Raw genomic sequence first — 27439 nt, 5'->3', positions numbered from 1 at the left:
CGATTTTTCTATTGATCATTTTTACTTGCGTGAGCGACTCTTATTTGCTGTCTGTTCACACGAACACATTAAAAGATTAATATCCATGCTGACACAGTCTCTTGGCTAGTGAGTAACGGTGGTAATGTAATTTAATGATACAGTCAGAGAAACTGTATCACGGTGCCCTGAAAATGATTGAAACAACCCCACAACAAATCCTCGCTACATGCCAATGTTCAATGACACTCTTGACATATCATCATTTTCATTTTAGACGTCCCGTACCTATTTATTTAACAGACAGACAGACACAGACAGGTGTTGTTCAGTTACAGGCCACCAGGCTCAAATACATACATTGATGATATATATTTCTTTTGGCAAGATTATTGTTCTGTATTAAAGATACCAAAGTGTAAGTAGTGTATATATAAACAGTAGTGTCTCTTAGTCTTGAGTGTGATTCACAGATAAATGTATAAAAGAAAGATGCATTTCATCCTCAATATGGACTAAAACTTTTACAATACAAACACATTCTTTGATTATATTCAATGTCATCATAGCGACAGTTTCAACTGTCATTTTCAAATTACCACATCTGAACTGTGAAAGGATTGCTTATTCATTTTAGCCGGTTAGTATAGTGACCAAATATAAACAGGGCCTGTATGTTCCAACATCATTAGGCTTATTATAATATCTAACGTCACAGAAAGTAACCTTCCTGACTGTAAAATCTAGCAACGATCGTGACCCTTGTCCGATGACAACCTGGCCACTACAAACAATCTGTTTAATCTTGTCAAAAGTTGAATTCAGATGCAAGCTGCACTGAAACAAAGTTTGATGTTAAAAATTACAATGCAATAACACCAGTTTGTAATTTATAGCGATCACTTGATATGATACTCATTGTCTCATTTATTGGTGTACGGTAGTAATTGCTTGTTGACATATGCCGTACTTTATGTACATCTGTTATTCACGTCGGCTTGATGTTGTTTTGTTTTGGGGTTTTTTGTGCTGTTGTTTTTGTTTGGTTGGTTTTTGTTTTGTTTATGTTTTAATTTTTTTGTTTGGTTGTTGTTTTTGCTTTTTGTTGTTTATTTGTTGTTGTTTTTGTTTTTTTTTTTTCTGTGTTGTTTTGCTTTTGTTTGTTCATTGCTTACCGCCGCAGTAGCAATTCTAAAGCTATATCACGGCGGTCTATAAATAATCAAGTCTGGACCAGACAATCGAGTGATTGACATCATGAGCATCGACCTACAGTTGGGTTATTATGACATGTGTCAATAAGTCAACGAGCCTGACCACCCCATCTCGTTTGTCGCCTCTTACGACAAGCATGGGTTACTGAAGACCAATTCTAAACAGGATCTTCACGGATACATCGGCCTGTAAATAATCGAGTCTTGGCCTGACAATTCAGAGAGTGATATTGGGAGCAACGATTGGGTGCGATGTCATACCATCAAGCAAGACACGGTACCTGACCACTTTAGGAAGTCGCCTGTAAGGATCAGCCTTGGTTGCCGGAAGCAACCTACCTTTATGGTTACCCGATAAGGAAAATGTCACCTACTGGTTTTTTTCATTATGTTTCAGCTACTGCAATATGCCATTGAAAGACTAATTAATCATTTCCTATCACCACAAGACGATTAGTTGTACAGTCATTGGCATGGAACACAATATATCTACATTTATGTCGCTATTCCTATGTTGGAGACACTTAACTTCGTTGGAAGCCATCCATTTATCGACTAATAAAAAGCTCTGTCCAAATGTCTTTGACAAAGTGCGCTGATTAATTCCATGGCTCATCTGGTGTTTTTGCAATCTGCCCACTAGGTTATAATCACTTTTACATTAAGCTATAAGCGTACCATCACTTTAGCCAACGCATTTCCCCTCTGACAAAAACACGTATTTTATACACAAACACCCCATGTGGACAGGTACTTCCGATGAAGATGCATCCAACTTTGTCCAATTAGAGACAATTAACATCCTACATTTCCCATTTCTACACTTTTTCTACCATATGTACCAAGATTCATCTGTTCCCTACTTGTGGCAGATGTATAGGGATCCTGTCACGGGATCGTTAATAATATATTTGACACAACAAACCTTCCAGGGAAATCATTTGCTTAATCATCTTTGATTCTGACACTAATTAAGTGCACGTCCTTACACTTAACAGCACACCCTTGGTCATGAGGAGGCTGCCTATTATAAGGATATTCTTGCTGTCGTCTTCCTCAGTGTTGTACAACTCCTCCAACATGGCGTTGATGTTGTCTCCGCTTCCTACATGGTACAACGCAAGTCGTGCTTGAAGAGGTCCAGAGGTAAGTTCACTTACAATATGATCTGGAAAATTCAATGTCAAGTGATAATCTCCATCGAGAAACGAACCTCGAGCCAATATATTAGAGCTGACTTTAAACATTCATCGCTAATTGTGGTGATGACGTTTTCAATTTTATCGACGGAGCCGACAGGAGCATCCTTTGATGTTTGCTTGAGGTACAGATGACATTTGGAGCATTTCAAAAGGATCATTCAACCATTGTTAAGTTTTTGTGATCAAAAAATATTTTAGATCCAACACTTGATAGGATCGTTTTAAACACGTATTATTATAATAACACTCGTCATTGAATATGCTTGTAAATATGTATCACCAAATCAGTTTGTGAGTGACAATTTGCCCTTGCACCTACTTTCAGATGAACACTACTGAACCTGCATTTAAACATCTATCAATGAATCCATTTCTAGATAATGTTCCATACCAATCTGTGAATCACTTCAACTGCACTGTGTCAGTCACGTATATTATTTGTCATGGCACAAGAAATTGTCAGTAATATTTCAGGGCATTACGTGATTCTGTGAACTGCACTGGTAGCATATTGTCTACATGGAGAACAGAGATATTTTATTGATGAACAACCCGCCCTATAAGGTCCTGCTGCGACGTTCAACATCTGGGCCTAGATTTTCGAATCCCTCTTAGCGCCAAGATAGTCGTAAGTGCCATTCATTAAAATTAACTTACGACTATCTTAGCGCTAAGAGAGCTTCGAAAATCTAGGCCCTGATTCTCGGGTTGACGTTATCGCTAAAAATGAAAAAGTTGGTTTTGTTTGTTTGACTGTTGTTTAACGGTACGCTCCGCAATATTCCAGTTTTATGACAGCGGTCTGTAAATATATCAAGTCTGGACCAGACATCCAGTGATCAACAACATGATCATCGATCTATGCAATCGGGATACGGTGACATGTGTCAACTGGTCAGCAAGACTGACCATCCAACCCCTTTAATCGCCTCTTACGACAAACATAGGTTGCTGAAGACCATTTCTAACCGGGATCTTCACTGGTCCATATAGAAAAGATGCTCCGTTAACCAGAAATGTCAATAATGTGTCCACAATGCCTGTTACCCCTATTGTAAGCTTCAATAAGCATCCATGTGGTCTCACCTTAGGCAAGTGAGTTTCTTCAAAAATTGCCAGCAGAAAATAGGTAACCGGTTGAGTAAAGTCATGTGACTATAACATTCTAGCGCCTAACAGGAAGCTTGTGTTATCCGGATAATAATAATAATAATAATAATAATAATAATAATAATCAGATTCTGATTACAGCGTCCAGTGAGCAAACTAGTCAGATGAATACTAATCGCTATATGAATTAATTATTATTATTATTATTATTATTATTATTATTCACATGTGTATTTCAGAATATGTACATTTGTGTGCAATATGAATACTTGAAACAGGACACACAATCCAGCTTGGGTCATTTTAATATCAAATCGAGCTATAAATGTGCAGGGCTAAAAAAACATTCACGAGACAAAAATATGTATAATCAACCATCAAGATATGACAGTATTATTATTATATTTATTACTAGGAGATGTGTGTTGTTATAATTTACCTGCCAGACTGTCGTACAAAACGATGACTGATTTCCATTTGCTTCTATGTAGAATGTTGATCAATACTCTTCCCATTGGTACCGTGGTCGATGGACTAATTATTTCGGAGACTCTTGCTTGTGGCTGTTGTGTTGGTTCAGCACAACACTTATTTTGATTCAACTCTTGTTCTTCAGGCTGGTAATAGAATTTCCCGACGCATAAAAGCGTTCTATTTTTCCATATAGCCGACAAGACGTTGTGAATGAAACTGTCACAGAGAGACGACGAAATTAACACAAGGCTCTTTACATCTTTCATGTTCCGGATTGCTGTGAACATATGCAAATAAATAAATATATAATATATGCAAATAAAAGTCCAAACAGTGTCGAACATTCTAAATGTTTAGTTACATTTGTATCGAATACAGATTTCACTGGATTAAAATCACAAATTAAAGATACTATAAATGCTATACATTTAACATTTATGGATTATACTTTGGATTCAGCTTGATTTCTATAAAATGATATGTATTTAATATTTATGGAATATACTTTCGAATGTTTGAATGTGGGGCATGTGTACAACAATGTTAAAATCTAGTCACATAACCTACTACTGTTATTCCCGTAGTTGTATTGACAATGGAGTAAGTCCTACCAACCTGTAATTGATTTGAATGAATTGCTGGAATCTACCAACTGTCTTGCTGGGGTTCTGGACATGATGCTTTGATTCTGCTTGTCCATAATAACTGAATAGAAAATAGATAACAACGTGATAAGAGGTATATATCACAATATATATATATGATAGCATCGTAATAAGGTGGTATATATATACAATATATATATATATATATATATATATATATATATATATATATATATATATATATATATATATATATATAAAAAAGAAAGTGATGAGAATACCGAGCGTACAGTAGTACATATATAAGAAGAAGTTTCTGAAATAATTACGCAACACGGATCTTCTCCAACATGTTTCACTTTTATCTTCAGGGAGAAGTGATTACAGTTAAACAGTTAATTATAGGTAACGCAATGTGTCTGAATTATACTTGTTTTCATTGTGCTACTAGTACTGTCAATATAAAGCCGCCAATGTGACGTCATGGCAACGCCGCGTCACAACATTTGTATACAGTTGCATTGTGACGTCATGACAAATTGACGTCATAACATAATCCGTTTAACTGTAATCACTTCTCCCTGAAGATAAAAGTGAAACATGTTGGAGAAGATCCGTGTTGCGTAATTATTTCAGAAACTTCTTCTTATATATATATTTATATATATATATTGCATAGATAAATAAAAACAATGCCTTTTTCTCCAACATGTTTCGTTCTTTACTCTTCAGAATATATATATATATATATATATATATATATATATATATATATATATCATCCATCGTATAAGGTGGTATATACCACAATATAGACACGTTAGCATCGTCATACGATTGTATATATCACAATATAGATATGTTAGCATCATCATACAATGGTATATATCACAATAGATATATGATAGCATCGTCATAAGGTGGTATATATCACAATATAGACACGTTAGCATCGTCATAAGATTGTATACTAGTATATCACAATATAGATATGTTAGCATCATCATAAGGTGGTATATATCACAATAGATATATGATAGCATCGTCATAAGGTGGTATATATCACAATATAGACACGTTAGCATCGTCATAAGAGTGTATATATCACAATATAGATATGTTAGCATCATCATAAGGTGGTATATACCACAATATAGATATGTTAATATCGTCATAAGGTGGTATATATCACAATATAGATATGTTAGCATTGTCATAAGGCGGTATATATCACAATATAGATATGTTAGCATCGTCATAAGATGGTATATATCACAATACAGATATTTTAGCATCGTCATAAGGTGGTAGATATCACATTATAGATTTGTTAGCACGGTCCTAAGGTGGTATGTATCACAATATACATATGTTAGTATCTTCATAAGGTGGTATATATCACGATATAGATGTGTTAGCATCGTCATAAAAAGATATATATCACAATATTAATATGTTAGCATCGTCATAAGATTGTGTATATCACAATATAGATATGTTAGCATCGCCATAAGGTGGTTTATATCACAATATAGATATGTTAGCATCGTCATACGATGGTATATATCACAATATAGATATGTTAGCATCGTCATAAGGTGGTATATATCACAATATAGATGTGTTAGCATCGTCATAAAAAGATATATATCACAATAGTAATATGTTAGCATCGTCATAAGATGGTGTATATATCACAATATAGATATGTTAGCATCGTCATAAGATTGTGTATATCACAATATAGATATGTTAGCATTGTCATAAGGTGGTTTATATCACAATATAGATATGTTAGCATCGTCATACGATGGTATATATCACAATATATAGATATGTTAGCATCGTCATAAGGTGGTATATATCACAATATAGATATGTTAGTATCTTCATAAGGTGGTATATATCACGATATACGTGTGTTAGCATCGTCATAAAAAAATATATATTACAATATCAATATGTAAGCATCGTCATAAGATGGTATATATCACAATATAGATATGTTAACATCGTCATAAAATGGTATATATCACAATATAGATATGTTAGCATCGTCATAAGGTGGCATATATCACATTATAGATTTGTCAGCACGGTCATAAGGTGGTATATATCACAATATAGATATTTTAGCATCGTCATAAGGTGGTATAGATCACAATATAGATATGTTAGCATGGTCATAAGAGGGTATATATCACAATGTAGATATGTCTGCATCGCCATAAGGAAGTATATATCACAATATCGATATCTTAGCATCGTCATAAGGTAGTATATATCACACTTTACATATGTTAGCATAGCCATAAGGTGGTACGCATAACAATATAGCATATAAATTATTAGCGAATAACAAGTTATGAAGGATTATTCGAAGGTGGATTATTGAAAAAGATAATATGAAGGACTCTTAAATCATTTAAATATCACCTTCCTCCAGGATCACGGAAGCCATTTTCTTGGGTAAGCAATTAAAAATATATATTTTTCGGTTGTTTTTATTCGGATCATAGAGTAACAAAACTATATAAATAAATGTCTTTGTGATGGACCAGATGGAGTTATAGTGATGGCACACTTCGTGTTCAGGATCAATATTACTTTAGAGAAATGTTTATGTAGACGCAGACTTCTTACAGAAAATCCATGTGTGTTGAGTAAACTATGTTTATACCGTTTATAACGTCACGGATATAACGGACTGGATATTTGTCCATTTGCTGCATATTTTTGTCGAAATGAGAAGAAGTGGTCCCGTAGTTTACTGTGTATCGAATAGAGTGTGTTCATTTTGTAAATACCAGGGCTTTGTTCGTGGGAGCTTATTATTTCATAATGATGAACGTCGAGGTTTTGTCAGTCAGCATTACGCCAAAATAACTATGTTCTACACTAAGAAAAGTATCTGTCGTTTCTAATGGTTCGGGGGCGGTGGGGTAGCCCAGTGGTTAAAGCGGTCGCTCGTCACGCCGAAGACCCGGGTTCGATACCCACATGGGTACAATGTGTGAAGCACATACCTGGTGTCCCCCGCCGTGATATTGCTTGAATAATGTTAAAAGCGGCGTAAAACCATACTCACTCACTCACTCTTATGGTTCGATGAGAACCTTTCACAGCAAACACTTGGTGTCAACAGAAAATCACGAGTGTGGTTCCTTGTACAGTAAAACGAAACTGACCAGCTTATCACCACCCATTCGAAATGCCATGGAAAACATATCACTCCATGGTTACTACATTGGTCCACATTGCTGCGTGGTTTCATAGCGAAGGCAGTCTGTATCTGCTATTGATTTGTGGAGTAATGCGGTAGAGTAAGATCAACATGATGCACAAAAGGAATTCACTCCAAATTTGACTTTGCAAATGCTAAATACATCTTGAACTATTCAAATGAATAGTATATACACTTAGATGACGTTCAAACAATTCCCTTCCAAATAAGTGTTCCAAAATTAGAAAAGCAGGCTTAAAGTTTTCTTTCGTTTTACACAACCACATGGGACTGTAGGTATGCGTGCATATTTGCATTTTTAATAAGTCTTTACCACACGTCTAAAATACAAAGTCTACTAATCATTGGAGCAACTTTATGATGGAGTCTTTGAACTGCATTTAGAAGTGATACACAACTTCTATATTTTGATGGATAGAGTATATTCAGAGTTTCGGAGTATATTCTTACTTCTTCATCAGGTGAATGGATGGCCTTTCACATCCTTGTATTGTCAGTTTATCATTAGAGCAGACAGTACATAACTCTCTGAAAACTTCCTTCACGGCCAACGACATCACAATCAACTATCGCTCCTGTACGAAGTGATGCTTCAATAGCTGATATTGATAAATATTGGAACTTGGTGACAGGACAGAAATAAGGAAAACAACAATCTCTTAATATTACAATAACAGTAATTACTGACGCTGAATTCAGAGTGGTCATGTCGGCCAGGTAAAGCGGACTGGTTTCCAGACATAATTATAGATCTTTTGTGGTCATCCTTATATGGTGGCATGCTCCCTATATCCCACGTATGACTTGGCTACTTATAACACAAACATTGTTGGTATCCTTCTATCCGATTTAAGTGACAGCATGAACTTAGTTAAAATATGGAGCTGTGGCATCAGTTGGTTGATTAACACATTGATATGAATAGAAGTATGGTAGTAATATGATAGTAATAGTAGTATGATAGTAATAGTAGTATGATAGTAATTTGATAGTAATAGTAGTATAAGGTGAGGTGAGGTGAGTTGAAATTGGGTTTTACGTCGTGCTTGAGAATATTTCGCTCATATGACGACGTGCATGCGTGTGTATGTGTATTTGCGGCTGCTTGTACTACTCCAGACTTAAGCTGGTTTATAGTGCTAGGCCACTGAGATACCATGCCGCAGTGAAGCATGAATACCCCACTCAGACACATTATACTGACTCCGAGCCGACCAGTCCTTGTTGTACCCATTAATGCCGGGCGCCAGGCAGGGACCAACAAGTACCATATTTTATCGTCTTCTGGTATGACGCGGTCTGGGATCGAACCCACGACCTTCCGCTCTCTGGGCGGACGCTCTAACCACTACACCACGGAGGCGGTAAATAGTAGTATGATAGTAATATGATAGTAATAGTAGTATGATAGTAATAATAGTATAATAGTAATAGTTATAGCAATGTGTTAGTAATAATAGTATGATAGTAATAGCTTAGTAATAGTAGTATGGTAGTATTATGTTAGTAATAGTAGTATGGAAGTAATATGATAGTAATAGTAGTATGGTTGTAATATGATAGTAATAGTAGTATGGTAGTAATATGATAGTAATAGTAGTATAATAGTAATATGGTAGTAATAATAGTATGTTAGTAATAATAGTATGATAGTAATATGATAGTAATAGCTTAGTAATAGTAGTAAGGTAGTAAGATTATAGAAATAGTAGTATGATAATAATATGTTAGTAATGGTAGTATGATAATAAAATGTTAGTAATGGATGGTAATAGTAGTATGATAGTAATTTGATAGTAATAGTAGTATGATAGTAATATGATAGTAATAGTAGTATGATAGTAATAATGGTATGATAGTAAGTTGATAGTAATAGTAGTATAATAGTAATATGATAGTAATATGCTAGTTATAGCTTAGTAATGGTAGTATTGGAGTAATATGATAGTAATAATAGTATGATAGTAATATGATAGTAATAGTAGAATGATAGTAATTTGAAAGTAATAGTAGTATGATACTTATAATAGTATGATAGTAATATGATAATAATAGCTTAGTAATAGTAGTATGGTAGTAATATGATAGTAATATGCTAGTTATAGCTTAGTAATGGTAGTATTGGAGTAATATGATAGTAATAGTAGTATGATAGTAATATGATAGTAATAGGTTATTAATAGTATTATGGTAGTAATAGCTTAGTAATAGTAGTATGGTAGTAATATATTAGTAATAATAGTATGGTAGTAATAGCTTAGTAATAGTAGTATGGTAGTAATAACTTAGTAATATTAGTATGGTAGTAATATGATAGTAATAGTAGCATGATAGTAATTATGATAGTAATAATAGTATGATAGTAATAATAGTATGATAGTAATATGATAGTAATACCTTAGTAATAGTAGTAATATTATAGTAATAGTAGTTTTATAATAATATGTGAGTAATAGTAGTATGATAGTATAATAGTTTTATAGTAATTTGATAGTTATGGTAGTGCGATAGTAATATGATAGTAGTAGTAGTATGATAGTAATATGATGGTGATAATAGTATGATAGTAATAATAGTATGGTAGTAATAGCTTAGTTATGGTAGTATGGTAGTAATATGATAGTAATAGTAGTATGGTAGTAATATGATAGTAATAGTGGTATGATAGTAATATGATAGTAATAGTAGTATGAAAGTATAATAGTATGATAGTAATTTCATAGTAATGGTAGTACGACAGTAATATGGTAGTAATAGTAGTATGATAGTAGTATGATGGTGATAATAGTATGATAGTAATATGATAGTAGTATGATAGTATGATAGTAATATGATAGTAACGGTAGTACGATAGTAATATGATAGTAATATGTTAGTAATGGTAGTACGATAGTAATATGATAGTAATAGTAGTATGATAGTAATATGATGGTAATAGTAGTATGATAGTATAATAGTATGATAGTTATTTGATAGTAATGGTAGTACGATAGTAATAACTTAGTAATATTAGTATGGTAGTAATATGTTAGTAATAGTAGCATGATAGTAATTATGATAGTAATAATAGTATGATAGTAATATTAGTATGATAGTAATATGATAGTAATACCTTAGTAATAGTAGTAATATTATAGTAATAGTAGTTTTATAATAATATGTGAGTAATAGTAGTATGATAGTATAATAGTATTATAGTAATTTGATAGTTATGGTAGTACGATAGTAATATGATAGTAGTAGTAGTATGATAGTAATATGATGGTGATAATAGTATGATAGTAATAATAGTATGGTAGTAATAGCTTAGTTATGGTAGTATGGTAGTAATATGATAGTAATAGTAGTATGGTAGTAATATGATAGTAATAGTGGTATGATAGTAATATGATAGTAATAGTAGTATGAAAGTATAATAGTATGATAGTAATTTCATAGTAATGGTAGTACGACAGTAATATGGTAGTAATAGTAGTATGGTAGTAATATGATGGTGATAATAGTATGATAGTAATATGATAGTAGTATGATAGTATGATAGTAATATGATAGTAATGGTAGTACGATAGTAATATGATAGTAATATGTTAGTAATGGTAGTACGATAGTAATATGATAGTAATAGTAGTATGATAGTAATATGATAGTAATAGTAGTATGATAGTATAATAGTATGATAGTAATATGATAGTAATAGTAGTATGATAGTAATATGATAGTAATAGTAGTATGATAGTAATATGATATTTGTTTGCTGCATCCTACGTCTTCGAAGGCAACATGCACCTGTACAATTTGTTCCAAGAAGCAACAAAACAATACTTCTTTCTCATGTGTTATAGGAAAAACGCATACTTTATTCAAGCAACTACCTAACCACTCAACGACTATGACAAGAGAGTAATTAAAATAATAGACCGACAGACAGATAGATAGACTGACAGACTGATAGACAGACATAAATATGTATTAAGCATATCTAGATTTGTTTTAAGGAATAATGCTACGCTGCAAGCTAACAATGTCGAAATGAAGCTTCGTACGTCTACAGTATCATAGACAAGTAGTGCACGCCGACAATAGGAAGTTTCGTATATCTTACACTACGTAAATATGGTACGCCTTAGTAAATATGGTACGCCTAAAGTTTCGTTAGCAGATATCGTACACCTACAATTTAGTTAGTAAAATCGAACACCTATAATTATGGTAGTAATCATTGTACGCCTACAATTTTGCAAGTGAATGTCGTACGCCTACAATGTATCTAAAGTGCTGAAGGAAGTGCAAGTATAAACTCACCAATCGTTGAAGGAAAGGCTTGTGTATTTGCCAGTAGCGCCATAATCACCACCGTCACCATCATCATCATACATTCCAGTACCATCCTGTGTTAATCATAGGCGTTCTCTCTGGTATGATGATAGCAACAGCTCAACGTAGTCGATGGATTTGCGTACGCCACTTTGGATTTCTTAAACATTTGGCCGGACATTGGTAAATCGATTATTGATATGGCAAATATTTGTGACGTTGGTCTTATCCCATGACCAGGAAAATAAAGAAATATAATTTACTACAAGATTGACTGTTTTCTTCATCTTTGCCGTTTAGCGGTTATATAAAACATGTTTGTCAAATATAAAATTGCATGTACCAACTACAACCTGGCAGGTGAAGAGAGGGGACCAAGAATCGATGTCTTATAACCAGTGTGGAGACGCTCTTTATCTTAAATTAAACACTGCCTGGTTTAATGTAATTACAACGAGGCATCCAGTGAATAGCATTGTTTGCTCATATCATTCACGCTAAAAGCACAATTGATTTTACATAGAAGGACTTGTCACCGTGGCCTAGAACGGTTGCCTGTTCTCCAGCGTTGCTCATTTAGCAAACACAAACAATAGCATAATGTACCCGTCTGTTACCACGCTGTCTTAATATAGGACAGGAACCGTACTTGATGTTTATAGGCGAGTTCGTCAGTCATCTAATTTCATGCCATGGCAGAAAGATTGTCGATGGCATTGTGTACCAGTGGACATGAGTTTGCTCCGGTTTGGTCATAATATCACCTTGAGAGGGCTTCAAATGATCAAACTCGTGAAGATCCGGGTTAGAATTGGTCTTCAGCAACCCATGCTAGTCGTAAGATGCGTCTAACGGGATCTCATGTTATGGCTCGCTGAATTGGTTGACACACGTCATCGTATCCCAATTGCGTAGATCGATGCTCATGCATCATGATCACCGGATTGTCTGGCCCATATAGCTGGAATATTGCCGAGTGCTGCGTTAAACAACCAACCAACCAACCAAATCGAATGATCGAATCCGGAATTTCGACATGTCGAACTATTAATGAATTCATGAACATTCAACGGACTAACCTTTTAGCAGTGATTTCGTATGGTTATGTTGTCGCTTTTATAACCAACAGATTACCACTAGAACCGCTGCTAGAACGGACCATTAGTCCATTATATCATCAATTATTAATAAGTATGATGTAATATTTAGTTCTGAACTATTCATGATTAATTAACCATACGTATCAACAAACACTAATATGTGCAGAAAAAAAATTCGTTTGATTCATAGCAGAAATGTGACGAATTCTAGAAATGTAATAGCCTATACTGAGATTAAAAGTTTGGAACAGCTTTCATTGCTGGTTGAGCCAGTGCAGCATGTTCCAACGGCAGAATGCACCAACAACAAAACATGAAACGTTATTAAAATACAGCTATTCAGTCCCAGCCAGATGGTGGCTTAATGAGACTAATTTGACAAATTTGAAAATGAACAAAAGTATCATTATACATTAGCATTACAACATTCATTGATTGATCAATGGATATAGTATAATTGACAATACACATGGAGAAACAATGCTTCTTATATATACAGTATGATGAATGATGAAGATCTGATTCAACCCCTAACACGGATCAGTACTATCGCGATTTGCCTTAAACCCTGAAGACATCCCCCTGTCATGCACTAGATTCCAAAGTTTCCTAAAAATCCATACAACATGAGATTATTGATTTTTCCAGCATAGAGACCACCATATCCCTGTCAAGGAGCCTTCATACAAACAGGAGAGGGTTGAATTGGTTGACACACGTCATCGTATCCCAATTGCGTAGATCGATGCTCATGCATCATGTGGTCACTAGATCGTCTGGCCCGGACTATTTACAGACCGCCGTCATATAGCTGGAATATTGCCGAGTGCTGTGTTAAACAACAAACCAACCAACCAAATAGCCGCGGTAGGTTATTCTAGTGGTTAGTGAGTGAGTGAGTGAGTTTGGTTTTACGCCTCTTTTAGCAATATTCCAGCAATATCAGCAATAACCAGCCTTGTGGTTAAAGCGTTCGCTCGTCGCGTCGGGTTCGATTCCTCACATGGGTACAATGTGTGAAGCCCAGTTCTGGTGTCCCTCGCCGTAATATTGCTGGAATGTTACTAAAAGCGGCGTAAAACCACACTCACTCACTCTAAAAGCCACGATGTGTTTAATCCGACACATCGTGAGCCACACTGAACTGAAGTACGGGGTCCGAGTAAACGGGGTTCGACTGTACTCTGCTTCATTATCACGTGCAAGAGCAATTTATGTCGTCACGTAAGCCTCTGAGACATCACCGCGACGACTAAATGAGAACCTGAAACCTTGCTATCGATCAAAGCTGATTGATTTGAAAGTGCACAATTGGGATACAGTTAGGTTCATCACCTAAGGAAATGGCATCATGGTAAATTACGAGTGACATGTCTCTTCATCTCCATGGCCAAACCGACCAAGACGTGGTTTGATGTCATGTATCATGCATGTTTATCTGACGCTAAGATGGAAGGGAAGAGCTGAACGGATCGGTGTCATGCGGAAATGGAATATTCTTTTACAGTCTTTCGGACTTCCATATGGGAATTTTCTAGAACAGCTATAGACTGTCTCGTGTGGTATCGGGCGTTCTAGAATGTACTAACACTATATATATAGGCAAATGTTTGTTTCTGTCACATCCAGACTAGCAGTAGTGTCAATACAATGTTTTTTCATCCCTGGGTTTCTTGCCTGTAATATTTGGTTTTTTTTTTGGTTTTGTTTTTTTGTATGTTTTGTTTAATGGTGCACTCAGCAATATTCCGGACACATGGCGGCAGTCTGTAAATAATATAGTTTACACCAGACAATCCAGTGATCAACGGCATGCGCATTTATCTACGTTATTGGGATATAATGACATGTGTCAACCAAGTCAGCGAGCCTAACCACTCAATCTTGTTAGTCGCCTCCTACGATAAGCATGGACTGCTGAAGACCAATTCTAACCTGTATCTTCACGTTCTGATTTGGAAGCTGCTCCTTTATTATCACTTTATTACCATTACAATTATATTTAAAACTGCCATTGTAATTACTGTCGGAATAGTAAGAAATATATTCATGAACAAATTATCAGAAGAAACAAAACGTTTTGGTCGGTTAATTGTCAGAACAATGGTGAGAAGTGCGTGTTTAATCACTAACGATTTACAAGTTGCCCCGCGTTGAATAACTTCACCCCGTGGAATTTAGTAAATGCTGAATTAAAAGGATATTCGTCTGTTTGCGTATAATTTGTTTAATATATTAACAAGCATCGCATGTACTCGTTCTGTCTTTTAATGGCTGTGTTGAAGTATACAGTTAAATCGTGAAGAAAGCAATAGTGAAAATGTTACTCCTTAGGAAAATATCACCAAGTGAGCTGATTTAAAATGGGCTGGCCCTGATCGCGAGCATGTGCGAATGTATAAATCCCCGACTTCTTTGGACGGGAAATCGATTTATTGCAAGCTATTTTACATAATGCAGTGTTTTATATAATCACACATATCAATACATTCAAAAGCGTTGTGTGGAACTTACGATTGTCTCGAAGGAAAAGATTAGTCCCTGCATGTATATTATTAGGTAATCATTTTGCGGTTGTCGAACAGAGGTTATACCGATTCCATTCAACTTCGACAAAACGTTAATACATCTGTGAACATTTTGCAAAAGATCGCTGAAAATTATCTATACCACAAGGTATTCGCCCAAAAGTAGACATACCCCGTCCATGCCCGATTATCAGCAATGCTCACACAATTTGCATAACAAGGTGTGTGTTCTTTTAATTACATAGTAGATTACCCTTATACATTTCTGAGTAATGCTGAGTGCGGCGTAAACTATACCCAGTCACTCTATTCATTGTACAACGAAAAGTGGTCATATTTTGGTCCGACATCTCTTGGTACTTTTTCCTTCTATCAATTTCATTTGTGGTTTTATGTTTACGCCACCACACAGGGAATTGAATATTCCACAACCCCCAGTAATGCTTATAGTGAAAGGTATAATTCCCCCACGAGTTTGGCTTTTCAGATCTTGTGCCGCAGAATAAGTAATTCTGCAGCCAGAGGGTTAAATCACCTAATGTTCAAATAATGAATTGATGAAAGCCATATTCGCCAGTACATTCTTCAGAGACACTAATATCTCATGCCTTGATTACATCCGGTAACAATGACAATCCTGTTCTTTGTTGTAAGAGGCAATTGATTTTCTCCAATAAATAACAGCCTGTGATACAGATGTAAACGATCTATCCTATGCTTTACAGATGCTGGCTGTCCTAAAATGAACCGTTATTGGTCTTTCTGCAGCATGGATTATAACTGGATCTAAGGCAGCACATGTTACCTCCTCTGGGAGATACCGTTATACGAATTAATAGACTAATCAAATCTGTTGATCAAATGTGTTTTGTGGCTTTCATCCAGTATCCCAAAGAGGATCGATGATTTGATTGACAGAGCATGAGTGAGTATGGTTTTACGCAGCCTTTAGCAATACTTCAGCAATATCACGATATTCGTTTCACACATTGTACCCATGTGGGAATCGAACTCGGATCTTCGTCGTGACGAGCGAACGCTTTAACCACTAGGCTACCCCACCGCTCCGGTAGAGTGTATGAGGTTAAGAAAAGGACTACAGTTTCATTTGTATTTCATTTATGGTGTTTGTTTGTAGCTACAATGTGTGAAACCCATTTATTGGTGTCACGCCCCGTGATATTGCTGGAATTTTGCTAAGGCGGCGTAAAACGATAATCCCTCAATTCCATTCTGATTCTTTCTCTTGCATGCGGGGCAGTGGGGTAGCCTAGTGGTTAAAGCGTTGGCTCGTCACGCCGAAGACCCAGGTTCGATTCCCCACATGGGCACAATGTGTTAAGCCCATTTCTGGTGTCCCCCGCCGTGATATTGCTGGAATATTGCTAAAAGCGGCGTAAAACTAAACTCAGTCAGTCAGTCAGTCTCTTGCATGCAGTCAACGTTTGAAACACCAATACCTTCCTTTTTTCACTCCCCAAACATGCTATTTCCTGTTGTTTCACGTTTTTAATAATTTGTTTATTGGCAGTGTATGAAATAAGCAAAAAACCTAGCCAGACATCAGGGATGGTAACTTTAAAATGTTACCAGCCCTAAATGGATTTTACCAGACCAGACACCAACATATGGTGAATCTGCTCAGTTGTATTGAACATTTTTACCAGACCATCGGGCTGGCCAGCTGTAGATTTAGACCGTCCGTCAGAAATCTATCCCGTCTCGGGCGGTCGGACGGGCCTTATTTCATACACTGTTATTGGCCAAGAAATGAAAGATGTCTGTATTGGCATATAGAATGTCCAATGTGTTGTGCTGTGTGGCGGTGTTCCTCATTGTGGTGCAATGTTGAAACTTACTTATAGTGTTTTGTTAAGATTCAGTGTGCTGGTTACCATGGTAACTGGTCTGGAAGTTTCTTGAGCATCGGGATATTCCAGAGTAGTCTGTCCCAGAGTGTAACAGGGTTTTTAAGAAAGGAAACATCTGGAAGCCGTTTTATGTAAAGAGGCGCACTGGTGCCGTGATCCCACATTACATCTCACATTTCATTTGTGTGGACATCACTTTTCATTTTGAAATTCCAGCCAAAGCATAGTTCTGAAACTTTCTCACCGTTGCGGCTAGGTGAATATACTCTTAGAAATTGCGGATGACAGCCTGGGGACTTGTAGCCCAATCAGCCGCCAAAGCGGCAGCGAGTTGTTAACGTGTCTGAGGTTGTGATTGTCCCCGTCGCACACGCCTATCCAATTCATCCCAAAGATGCTCAATTGGGTTTAAATCCGGGACTTTGGAAGGCCATGGCAGAACGTTGATGTTGTTGCTTGCTAAGAAGGCTGTGGTGATGCGTGCTGTGTAAGGACGGGCATTGTCCTGCTGGAAAACAGGGTTGACGTTGGCTATGGTGGGGACAACGTGCAGCCGCAAGATCTCATGGACACAGCGCTCTGCTGTCAAGTTCCCTCTGATGTGCACCAAGTCTGTCCTGGCGTTGTGAGACATGGCTGCCCACATCCTGACACTTTATCCACCAAATCTGTCCACTTCTTGTATGCAATTTGGTGCGAAGCGTTCACTTCTTCGGCGGTAGACACTGGCCCTTCCATCCTGCCTGCAGAGCATGAATCAGGATTCATCGCTGAACCATACGTGTCTCCATCGTCCCTGAGGCCATACCCTGTGCGCTCGATACCATTGCAGTCGTAGCTTTGCACGTGCATACAATGCCTTTGCGTAAGTGGCTCAAAACGACAGCAGTTGCGTTATTGCGATTTTTCACTGTTGCCCATCTGTGTACAAAGTCATTGATTTCCAAACGATTCTTGCGATTGAAATGCATTTTGTAACCTCTATAACACAACATATTCAGCGTTCGTAACACTACGTTCCCACATATCTATAAGGAACTTTTCACTTTTGCGTTACTTTTTATAAGAGTATATTATTATCATTGTCTTCCATACTGTCACTGTTTTACATTCTTTTTTTGGGACGGTGGGGTAGCCCAGCGGTTAAAGCGTTCGCTGGTCATGCCGAAAGTGTCCTTCGTTCGCTACACAACCTATCGTTTCCAATGCTATAGACATCATGTGTTTAAGAAACGGATGTCAAATGTATCGTATCTCACAATTCCGAAAGAAGTAGAAGATGAAATGAGTTTATAAAATACGATTGCCCTGGAAGATCAGAGTTCCCTTCTGGACATTCTAACTGGGCGACTGACCGGCTAATCGGTCGATACCTGAGTGCCCATAACTTACTCGTTGGAAATCATCATCCCATTAGCAGCTATCACTCCTGTGGTTCATCAAGCATAGGATATGACAACCACCATTAGCCAGTTACAGCTAAGTACGATGCACTAGCCTATAATCACCATAGTATAACATATCTCAAGCATACTTTGCCCAGTGTTTCATATGCAATATGTTACCTTGATTGAGGTATATATACCACACAACTGCCACTACACGTATCATACAGCTTATTGATCACGAGAACGACTTTACTATTCCCACTGAGCGCTATTTGCTACCTGTGTCAGATAGTGCAACTTCTAGTTTACATGTCCTCTGAGTACGTTAAGAGCGTAACAGTTGTTTTGAGGCAATACCATACGCTCCAGTTAAGTGTTGGTTTTGACCTACAAGAGGATTATTCGTTGGCTTTGTTCGTTCACCTTCAGCTCCTATTTTCAGCTAACCGTGTTTTCAGGATCGGCAGCTCAAATGGATACACATGCTTGAGCGTCTCCCACGATGACAGAGCTCTTCAGATACAGTTTTTTTCTACTGATCCTTGAAACTGGAAGTATTCAAAATATTCCTTTGGATGTATGTAAGTACTGCTTATAAACTTAATATTTATTCTTCCAGTTTAGAAATGAAGATCAGCGTGACATTGTTCAAACAGTCAATGCCATTCCATCATCGACTGACACTATCGTGGCTTACTACTGTCAATTGAGTTCCATTAATCCATGGGAATCGTAACGCGCATTATCTGATTACAGATTTGTTTTCAAATTTACCGTTTAAAATATTCTAATACAAGGTCGGTTTGGAGGTTCTAATTATACTGAATACAATTATGTTGATGATATCTCAGCGATAAACTAAAAAGAAAGTATGTCAATGTAATCGAGGGTTCATCTAGAATTCGTTCCTTTTAGTTACACGGCTCAACTAACTTTGAATTTGGCCTTGAACGTGATCTGATATTTCGGATATATTCTTTATGGGGTTTATTCTGTTTTGTTTTGTTTGTTTTTTGGTTACATCGTATGTGTTCAATTTTGCTGGGTTCTGTTTGTGTTGTCTATATTTTTCGTTTTCTGTTGTGTTTTTGTAGTGCATGTCTTGTTTTCGGGGATGTAGGGGCTTTGCGGATTTATATTTTTGTTTCTGTTTGATTTCTGTTTGCTTGGTTTTTCGTTCCAAATTTATTTTTCACTGATGACAGTTAGAATCGGTTTTGTCTGCAAGTAGATCATATCAGATCGCACGCGAGTTATGTCATCAAAGTCAGTTACATACCCTCATGAATCGAATTATAGCTTTAAACCAACTGTTATTTAAAATACCAATATTTTTTTTATTTCAGTATATTTAGTGAAAAATAACACAGAGCTTTCAGCATTCCGTTCGTTTCACGAATCATTGCTACATCGTGGAATCAGCCTCAACGCATTGCCAATGTTCCTGGACTTAGCCCAACCGTTTGCCTCGGTATCTAAATGTAAGTTATTAACAGTATGATCTAAATTACCAATTGTAGTGGTGCTGTGATAGCTCATAGCATGATTCGTCAGCTATGTTCAAGATAGAAGGCTCTAATATTTATTATTAATTTTCGGGCTAATTACCAAGGATGTGTATCCATAAATGAATATATTACTAAAGATAAAGGACATTTTGGGGAACATCAACGTTAACCTTGTTTCAAATGAACAGTTTCATGCTTGTCGTACAATTTGGAGACGATATGCATCACGCATCGTAGAATCTAGTAAATAATTTATATTTGCTTTATAGATGAATGGAATATTTCTAGAATTTGTGTTCTCACAAGTAACTGACAATCAATAACCAGTAGGAAAGACTAGTGCTAGTGCTGTCATTAGACCTTATTGCTATCATATTAATGTATATTATAAGTAAAGAAGTTTGGTTAATGAAACAAGTTCAGTTTTGAGTTAAACAACATCGCCGTAGAGAAATGTTTAGCTGTGAATACGTTTTAGAGATGTTCTTTTCTGTCACAGCTGCACTTGACGTTAAGACAACAACTTTCGATATACGATTCAAGTAACGCGTAGTGCAGATATCACCATTTGTACAAATGACATCAACGAACTGGCAAAACATATATTTCTGAGTGGTTGATTGAAACTGAGTATTTATGAACTACACAAAACGGCGTTCCAAAATCGAACCGCCTAATGCCCGTTCTCGCTAATGTCCATGCAATGGCTTCTGTTCATTGTTCTAATACAAATGGTTATACAGCAGGTATTCCGGTCATTGAGTTCATGTATTCCCTGTGTGTTGTCAGGCCTTTTGGTTTGTGATTACAATATATATTAATTATAATTAATTATATTTAAGTGAGTGACTTAATATTTAAAGTCACGTCGACAATATTTCAGCCATTTTGTGACTAGAACAAAAGTTGTATTGTTATTATATCTTAAGTACTGCCATCGAAGGATGATATAATTACTGGCAATATATCAAAAAATGTTTTAAAACTAGTCGTAGAAAAATATATATCTCAATATTGGATCACGATGCAAAAGTAACAACGGGGCTATAGATTAGAGAGTCAGCTCCTTCTTGTTATCCTCAAAGTCAAACAAGCTAAATATGGACACCGTCAAAGCCAAAGACTGACTGAGTGAGTGAGTGAGTGAGTTTGGTTTTACGCCGCTTTTAGCACTATTCCAGCAATATCACGGCGGGGGACACCAGAAATGGGCTTCACACATTGCACCCATGTGGGGAATCGAACCCGGGTCTTCGGCGTGACGAGCGAACGCTTTAACCACTAAGCTACCCCACCGCCCCGACTGACTGAGTATGGTTTTACGCCGTTTTTAGCAATATTCCAGCAATATCACGCCGGGGGACACCAGACATGGGCTTCACTAATTGTACCCATGTGGGGAATCGAACCCGGGCCTTCGGCGTGACGAGCGAACGCTTTAACCACTAGGCTACCCCACCGCCCCAAAGCCAAAGAAGCTAAATATGGACATCGTCAAAGTCAAACAAACTAAATATGGACACCGTCAAAGCCAAACAAGCTAAATATGGACACCCTCAAAGTCAAAGATGCTAAATATGGACACCCTCAAAGTCAAACAAGCTAGATATGGACACCGTCAAAGCCAAAGATGCTAAATATGGACACCGTCAAAGTCAAACAAGCTAAATATGGACACCCTTTAAAGTCAAACAAACTAAATATGGACACCGTCAAAGTCAAACAAGCTAAATATGGACACCGTGCCTTCTCCTATGCTAAAGAATGGAATGACTTCCCTCGATCCAGTTCCGACTGCCAGACATTCAAATCTCCCCTGAAAACTCACTTCTTTAAACAAGCCTACTATTAGTTCTCAGCTATTTACTCAACTTGTACGCTTTGAGCAGGGTATCAAGCCTGGAAAGGGGCGTTATAAATATTCTTTCTATGACCATGCTAGTGGCCATGGTAACTTACGGTAACTCTGCTTCCTTCATGGCTTCCTAGCGGCATTTATACCTTTTCCTTAGTTGGTGATTGTTGCAAGTTAAGCCAGAGAATGAAATTAAACAAATCTTCTGCAGTTAAAATACAGGTAGATAAGAATATACTCTGAATGGTTTGGGCTTACATACCCTTTAATGCTATTTAAAGTAGGGAGTTGCTATTTGTAATGGCGATATGGAGTGCGCAGTGCATATAGTGTGTGGATAGATTTATGCTTTCATCACGAAATATTTGCTGAATAACAACTGAATGCAAAGTGATTGTTCTTATGTATACCGTTTCTTTGAAACTAGGGTAGCGGGTTCATTATTCGCCAAGAGACTGACAGGATTGAGATTAATGTGTGTCGTTGATAATTAACACGATACGTAATCCATTCTGAAATGATTTCAATTATCTGCTGATTTCTCCAATTCCAAAACGAAACGGAACTAGTCTGAAAACTGCAAGAACTTACAACCTTAAATATTCGTGCTTGCATAATATCACCTCCGTGGGAGACGACATTATAAAGTAATTATCGTCATTGTGTCCTTGTTATATCTATTGAAATGATGTTAGGTGGGAAATATTCCACGAACTTTGATGATGATTGCGTCCTTACTGCACGCCATCATCTAATTTCCACAACTATACATTCAGCAAGACTGAGTTTAATCAATAGTGTCTCCATTGCCTTGCATGATAATACGGGGTCGATACCTTTCTGTCTTCGGACAATGCAAAAGGCCGAACAGCTTGCGATAAGCTATAAATATATTGTTGTTGCAGTTACCACACAATTGGTCAGCCCTGACCTGATAGTGATGTCATCCCAGGTATGTGGTTCCTTAGCAACGGGATCTTGGCTGGATGGTATCAGTGTCCCTCACGTATGCCACCACGATGGTTCCGTTGACAGGACGAGCTTTCTTATCGACATCTTTGCAAAGAAATGCCTTCAAAACTCACGACCTGAAATCTTATCAACGACGCAATGCCTGGAATCTTTGAAATTGCAGCCGGAACCAGACATGATTCTAGGGTCTTTGGTTTCTGGTCTTCAGTGGTCTCACGTTACCATATTCTTCGAGGACAGAATGGGTACTATTCTATATAGTTTGCTTACGTAACACTGTGGGAATATAAAAATGTTCTATATTCATACTTTTATAGCCATGGCCTAAAATAAATACGATACTGGATGCTTATTTTAGCCGCACTTTAAGGGAAGCAAGTTTTTACGACCATCTTAACATCAGATGGTGCTCTGTGATTCGGAAATCAATTTACGTTATTTCCGGCGGTGTGAACGTAAATATTTTCTTCTATCTCGTTTATGGAACTCCAATGACGGCGCTAAAGCGGCACTGTCTCTGGTCAGTTTTCTGCTGAATGCGTTATTGGGTTGCTAAAGATTATTCAGGGTTCTGTTTGCCTAGCAATATTTGACATATTGTCGTGTCTATATATACTGACACAGCATCAGTACCATTTCAGGCGGAACAAATCCAGGTTTCCATTTTGCTTAGTTGACAATTGTGACATATATCTTAATATAACCTAGGTTATGACACTTTAAACTTTGTTTTAACTGTCAGGGTTTCCGTTTCGCTCAGCAATTTTCGACACATACCTTAATCAAACCTAGGCTGACACTCTAAACAGTTTGTTACTCTGATAATTTTACCATTTGTCTTGAGTTTTTATCCTTTAACTTAATCGAAGTGGCACAAATGTTCCTGTATTTTTTTTAATGGTATATTGTTTTCATTTAGATGCTATCGTCACATCTGTTTCGACACAAGTATCGCAGCTCAATGTGCAGTGTTCGATGTACAGGGTGAACGTCAATCACACAGATGAAGAAATTTATGATCTCATCAAGCGAGCGGTATCTCTTCTTCCGGTATCTGAAAGAAACTTTCTGATATTGTGTGATGGTACTTGTGGAAGGAGATTTCTAGATCAGGTACCCGATTTGCCATCTGTATTCCACGTTAACCTGAGAGATGAAATTATGTCTTTTTATAACATTGTCTATATAGGCAAACTTTATGGATAACAACTTCTTTATTTCGTGAGTGCGACGTTTCGATACAGATTCTTGTATCGTTGACAAGCAGAAATGTAACATGAAGTTGTGGGGAAGTATATATACTGATTGTAACACAGAAAACCACATAATTGGCTGGACAGACAAATGGGGTGAAGGCATAGAAGCCATTGAAATACACATGAAATGGTGGTGGGGGACGGGGGATGCTTAAAAGGCGGAAATGTTTATACAGTTGATTTCGCTTGGTGGAGAAGTATAAATATGTGTGTCAAAACATCGCACTTACGAAATAAAGAAGTTGTTATCCATAAAGTTTGTCTATATTCTACTCCCAAGCTTCTGAAATGCTACTCAAAGAAGTTGTCCTTTTTATAACAATCAGACGTAACAAGCTTATCGTTTTACCATATGTTCTGACAGGCTGACAGATTGGACGACCGGGAGACAGCAATATACATGATGTCAGCATGGTTGTTGTTGGTGTCGATGGAGGATTACACTATGTTAGAGGATGTTCACTATAAGCTAGACAACGTAGCCGCACTTCTTCTACCGTCGCTCATTCTTCCATACGGAAATATAATGGTAAGTATGTACAAATATAATAATAGGATTGTTTAATGAGAGCGTGCGCGTGTGCGCATGCGTGTAATAGTGTACGGTTTTGTACAAGTCTGGAAGTAGCCAATTTCTAGTACCAGCCCGCATATACCATGAAGAAATCTCACGTATTAAATAACAACTCAAGCGCATCATACGGGCTCAAAGACATGGATGTAAAACTTCAGTGCCTGGCCTTAGGCAGAGTAACAACAATTACCATTTTGCAACTTTTTTTGGCATGGGGCAAATAGTCTATCCTCTATACCACGGAGGCAGTCGATTTTACCGAGAAAAAAAACCCCAAGGAAAACCCACTTACAACTCCCCACTATATGTATTCGAAACGACTCATGGAAGACAGTGCGTTCGTGACATTCCTTCTGTTGATTCCAACAACTCTATTCTTTGTATTGAGGTTTCTTGGTCCTTTAATCAGAACCCGTGAAGATCCGAATTAGAATTGGTCTTCAGTAACCCTTGCTTGTCCTGAGAGGCGACTGACGGGATCGGTGGTCAGGCTCGCTGACTTGGTTGACACATGTCATCGTATCCCTATTACGTAGATCGATGCTCATACAGCTGATCACTGGATTGTCTGGTCCAGACTCGATTATTGACAGACGCAATTGGGATACAATGACATGTGTCAACCAAGACTGCGAGCCTGACAAGCATGGGCTACCGAAAATCATTTTTAACCCGAATCTTCACGGGTCGGATATTGGAAAGAAAGGGAAAAATTAAATAGACTGCCATACCCTTAGATAGGATTTGTGACTTCTGAATCACTGGGTATAACAGTGGAGACAGAGCCTCGTCAGGGTTTGTGATTTTTAGAGTTCCCTAATGACTATATGAGTATTAGTGTTTGGGGATGGCAAAGGTATCGAAACATTACCACAAGAACCACGAAGTCTTGTATTTTACAATCGTGCTTTTTATTTTTAAACGTCACTCAACCATGTCGTCCATTCATGCTCAAAGACGACAGACTTGGTTACAATCCGTGGTTATAGTTACAAGTTCCAGCGAGTGATAGTTTAGAAAATTGGACAAATAATGGTGAAAGTTAATATTCACAGTTTTATAGTTTGTCAAATAGTAATCAATTTGAATTACATATTTTATATATGTTCAATATGAGAAAAGTACCATAGGCAACGCAAGACGAATTGTGTACTATGGTTTCACGTCTACATGGGGGTAATGCCTAAAAAATATTTACACTTAAATTTATTTGTCATCTTTTCCCTGAACATGATGATGGGCATTTTGACCATTTCTGTTTTGTGATTAGAGGTGCTTTCAACCTGCACAAATAGCAAAATGATTACTCCAAAACCTGGTCATTACTGTAAATTAGTTTTCTTTCATTTTTGTGTCACTTTGTAATTGGAAGTGCTTTCAAGTTTCACAAGTAACAACAGACTTTAAATAATTGTCAATAGGTCTTACAGTTTGTACTTTTGACTGCTTGAGTGACGGGGACGAGTATCACGATTCCGACACAACAGAAGATTAACTTGCATCATTAAACCCCTCTCCACTTTAAGATGGGATTATGTGAAAGGGAGAAAACACATTTATGTTTGTCTTTTTTGAAGGCATTTGGAATTTATAAGAATAATGTGTTTTTGTTTCTCTAGTACCATCAAAACATGATAAAGATGTTACGATGAAAAGAGAAACACATTAGAAATTAAATTCATCGGCTACTGTAAAAGGATTAAGTCTGCATTGGAAACTTTTGTTTTCTCTATATAAGCTGTAATGTCGAGATACGAGCAGAATATTGTTCAAAATGTAAATTTAGGCAGAACAGCATTATAAACATGTTACATCATGTACAAACGTACACTGTCAGAGAATACAAGAGTAGGAAACAATGCCTCCCTTCACATGAAATTGAAATTATTGGTTTAAATATGCGCGTATAAGATTCGCCCGAGATATTCATTTCCATCAGTGAAACATTAACGAGTGATGGCAAGTCAGCATATAATAGTGCGTTTTGTCAACGCTGAAACACGTTAAATTGGACATTTAAGCCGTATTTTTTAAAATTAGTTAACATAAAGTATTTGTAAAACAAGCTAAATATTCAAGATGAGACGCATGAATAAGGTTTGAGAACAATGCCATAAACACCCATATCTGTTGCAGTAGTTACGGTAGGCCTTTGTTCCATGTAACTAGGGCGTGTATTCATCAGATTGAAACACCCAGCGTATGCTAATCAAGGTTAGATGAGCCCGTTTCTAATAGAGTATGT

The 27439-nt window shown here is 36.9% G+C and overlaps 1 protein-coding gene across 4 annotated transcripts in view; it reads left to right on the top strand.

Annotated features, from left to right (window-relative positions):
- Positions 1 to 27439, top strand: part of LOC124280474 (glutamate receptor ionotropic, delta-1-like) — a 39046-nt gene that overhangs the window by 372 nt on the left and 11235 nt on the right. For 3 of the 4 annotated variants that reach the window (XM_046716409.1, XM_046716412.1, XM_046716411.1), the window contains exons 2-7: positions 2192 to 2339; positions 19488 to 19610; positions 20376 to 20510; positions 23298 to 23609; positions 24284 to 24477; positions 24985 to 25149. In XM_046716409.1, coding sequence (XP_046572365.1) covers positions 19532 to 19610; positions 20376 to 20510; positions 23298 to 23609; positions 24284 to 24477; positions 24985 to 25149 — 885 coding nt within the window. In that variant the 5' untranslated portion in view covers positions 2192 to 2339; positions 19488 to 19531. Of the gene's footprint in view, positions 1 to 2191; positions 2340 to 18731; positions 19125 to 19487; positions 19611 to 20375; positions 20511 to 23297; positions 23610 to 24283; positions 24478 to 24984; positions 25150 to 27439 lie in introns of those variants that run through there. The other variant, XM_046716410.1, reaches the window with a different exon arrangement.

This window comes from Haliotis rubra, unplaced genomic scaffold (genome assembly GCF_003918875.1).
Source record: "Haliotis rubra isolate DU_JTF1 unplaced genomic scaffold, ASM391887v1 Scf268, whole genome shotgun sequence".
Classification (NCBI taxonomy): Eukaryota; Metazoa; Mollusca; class Gastropoda; order Lepetellida; family Haliotidae; genus Haliotis; species Haliotis rubra.
Note: the sequence above shows the minus strand (reverse complement) of the source record. Positions and strands in the feature narration are given on the sequence as shown.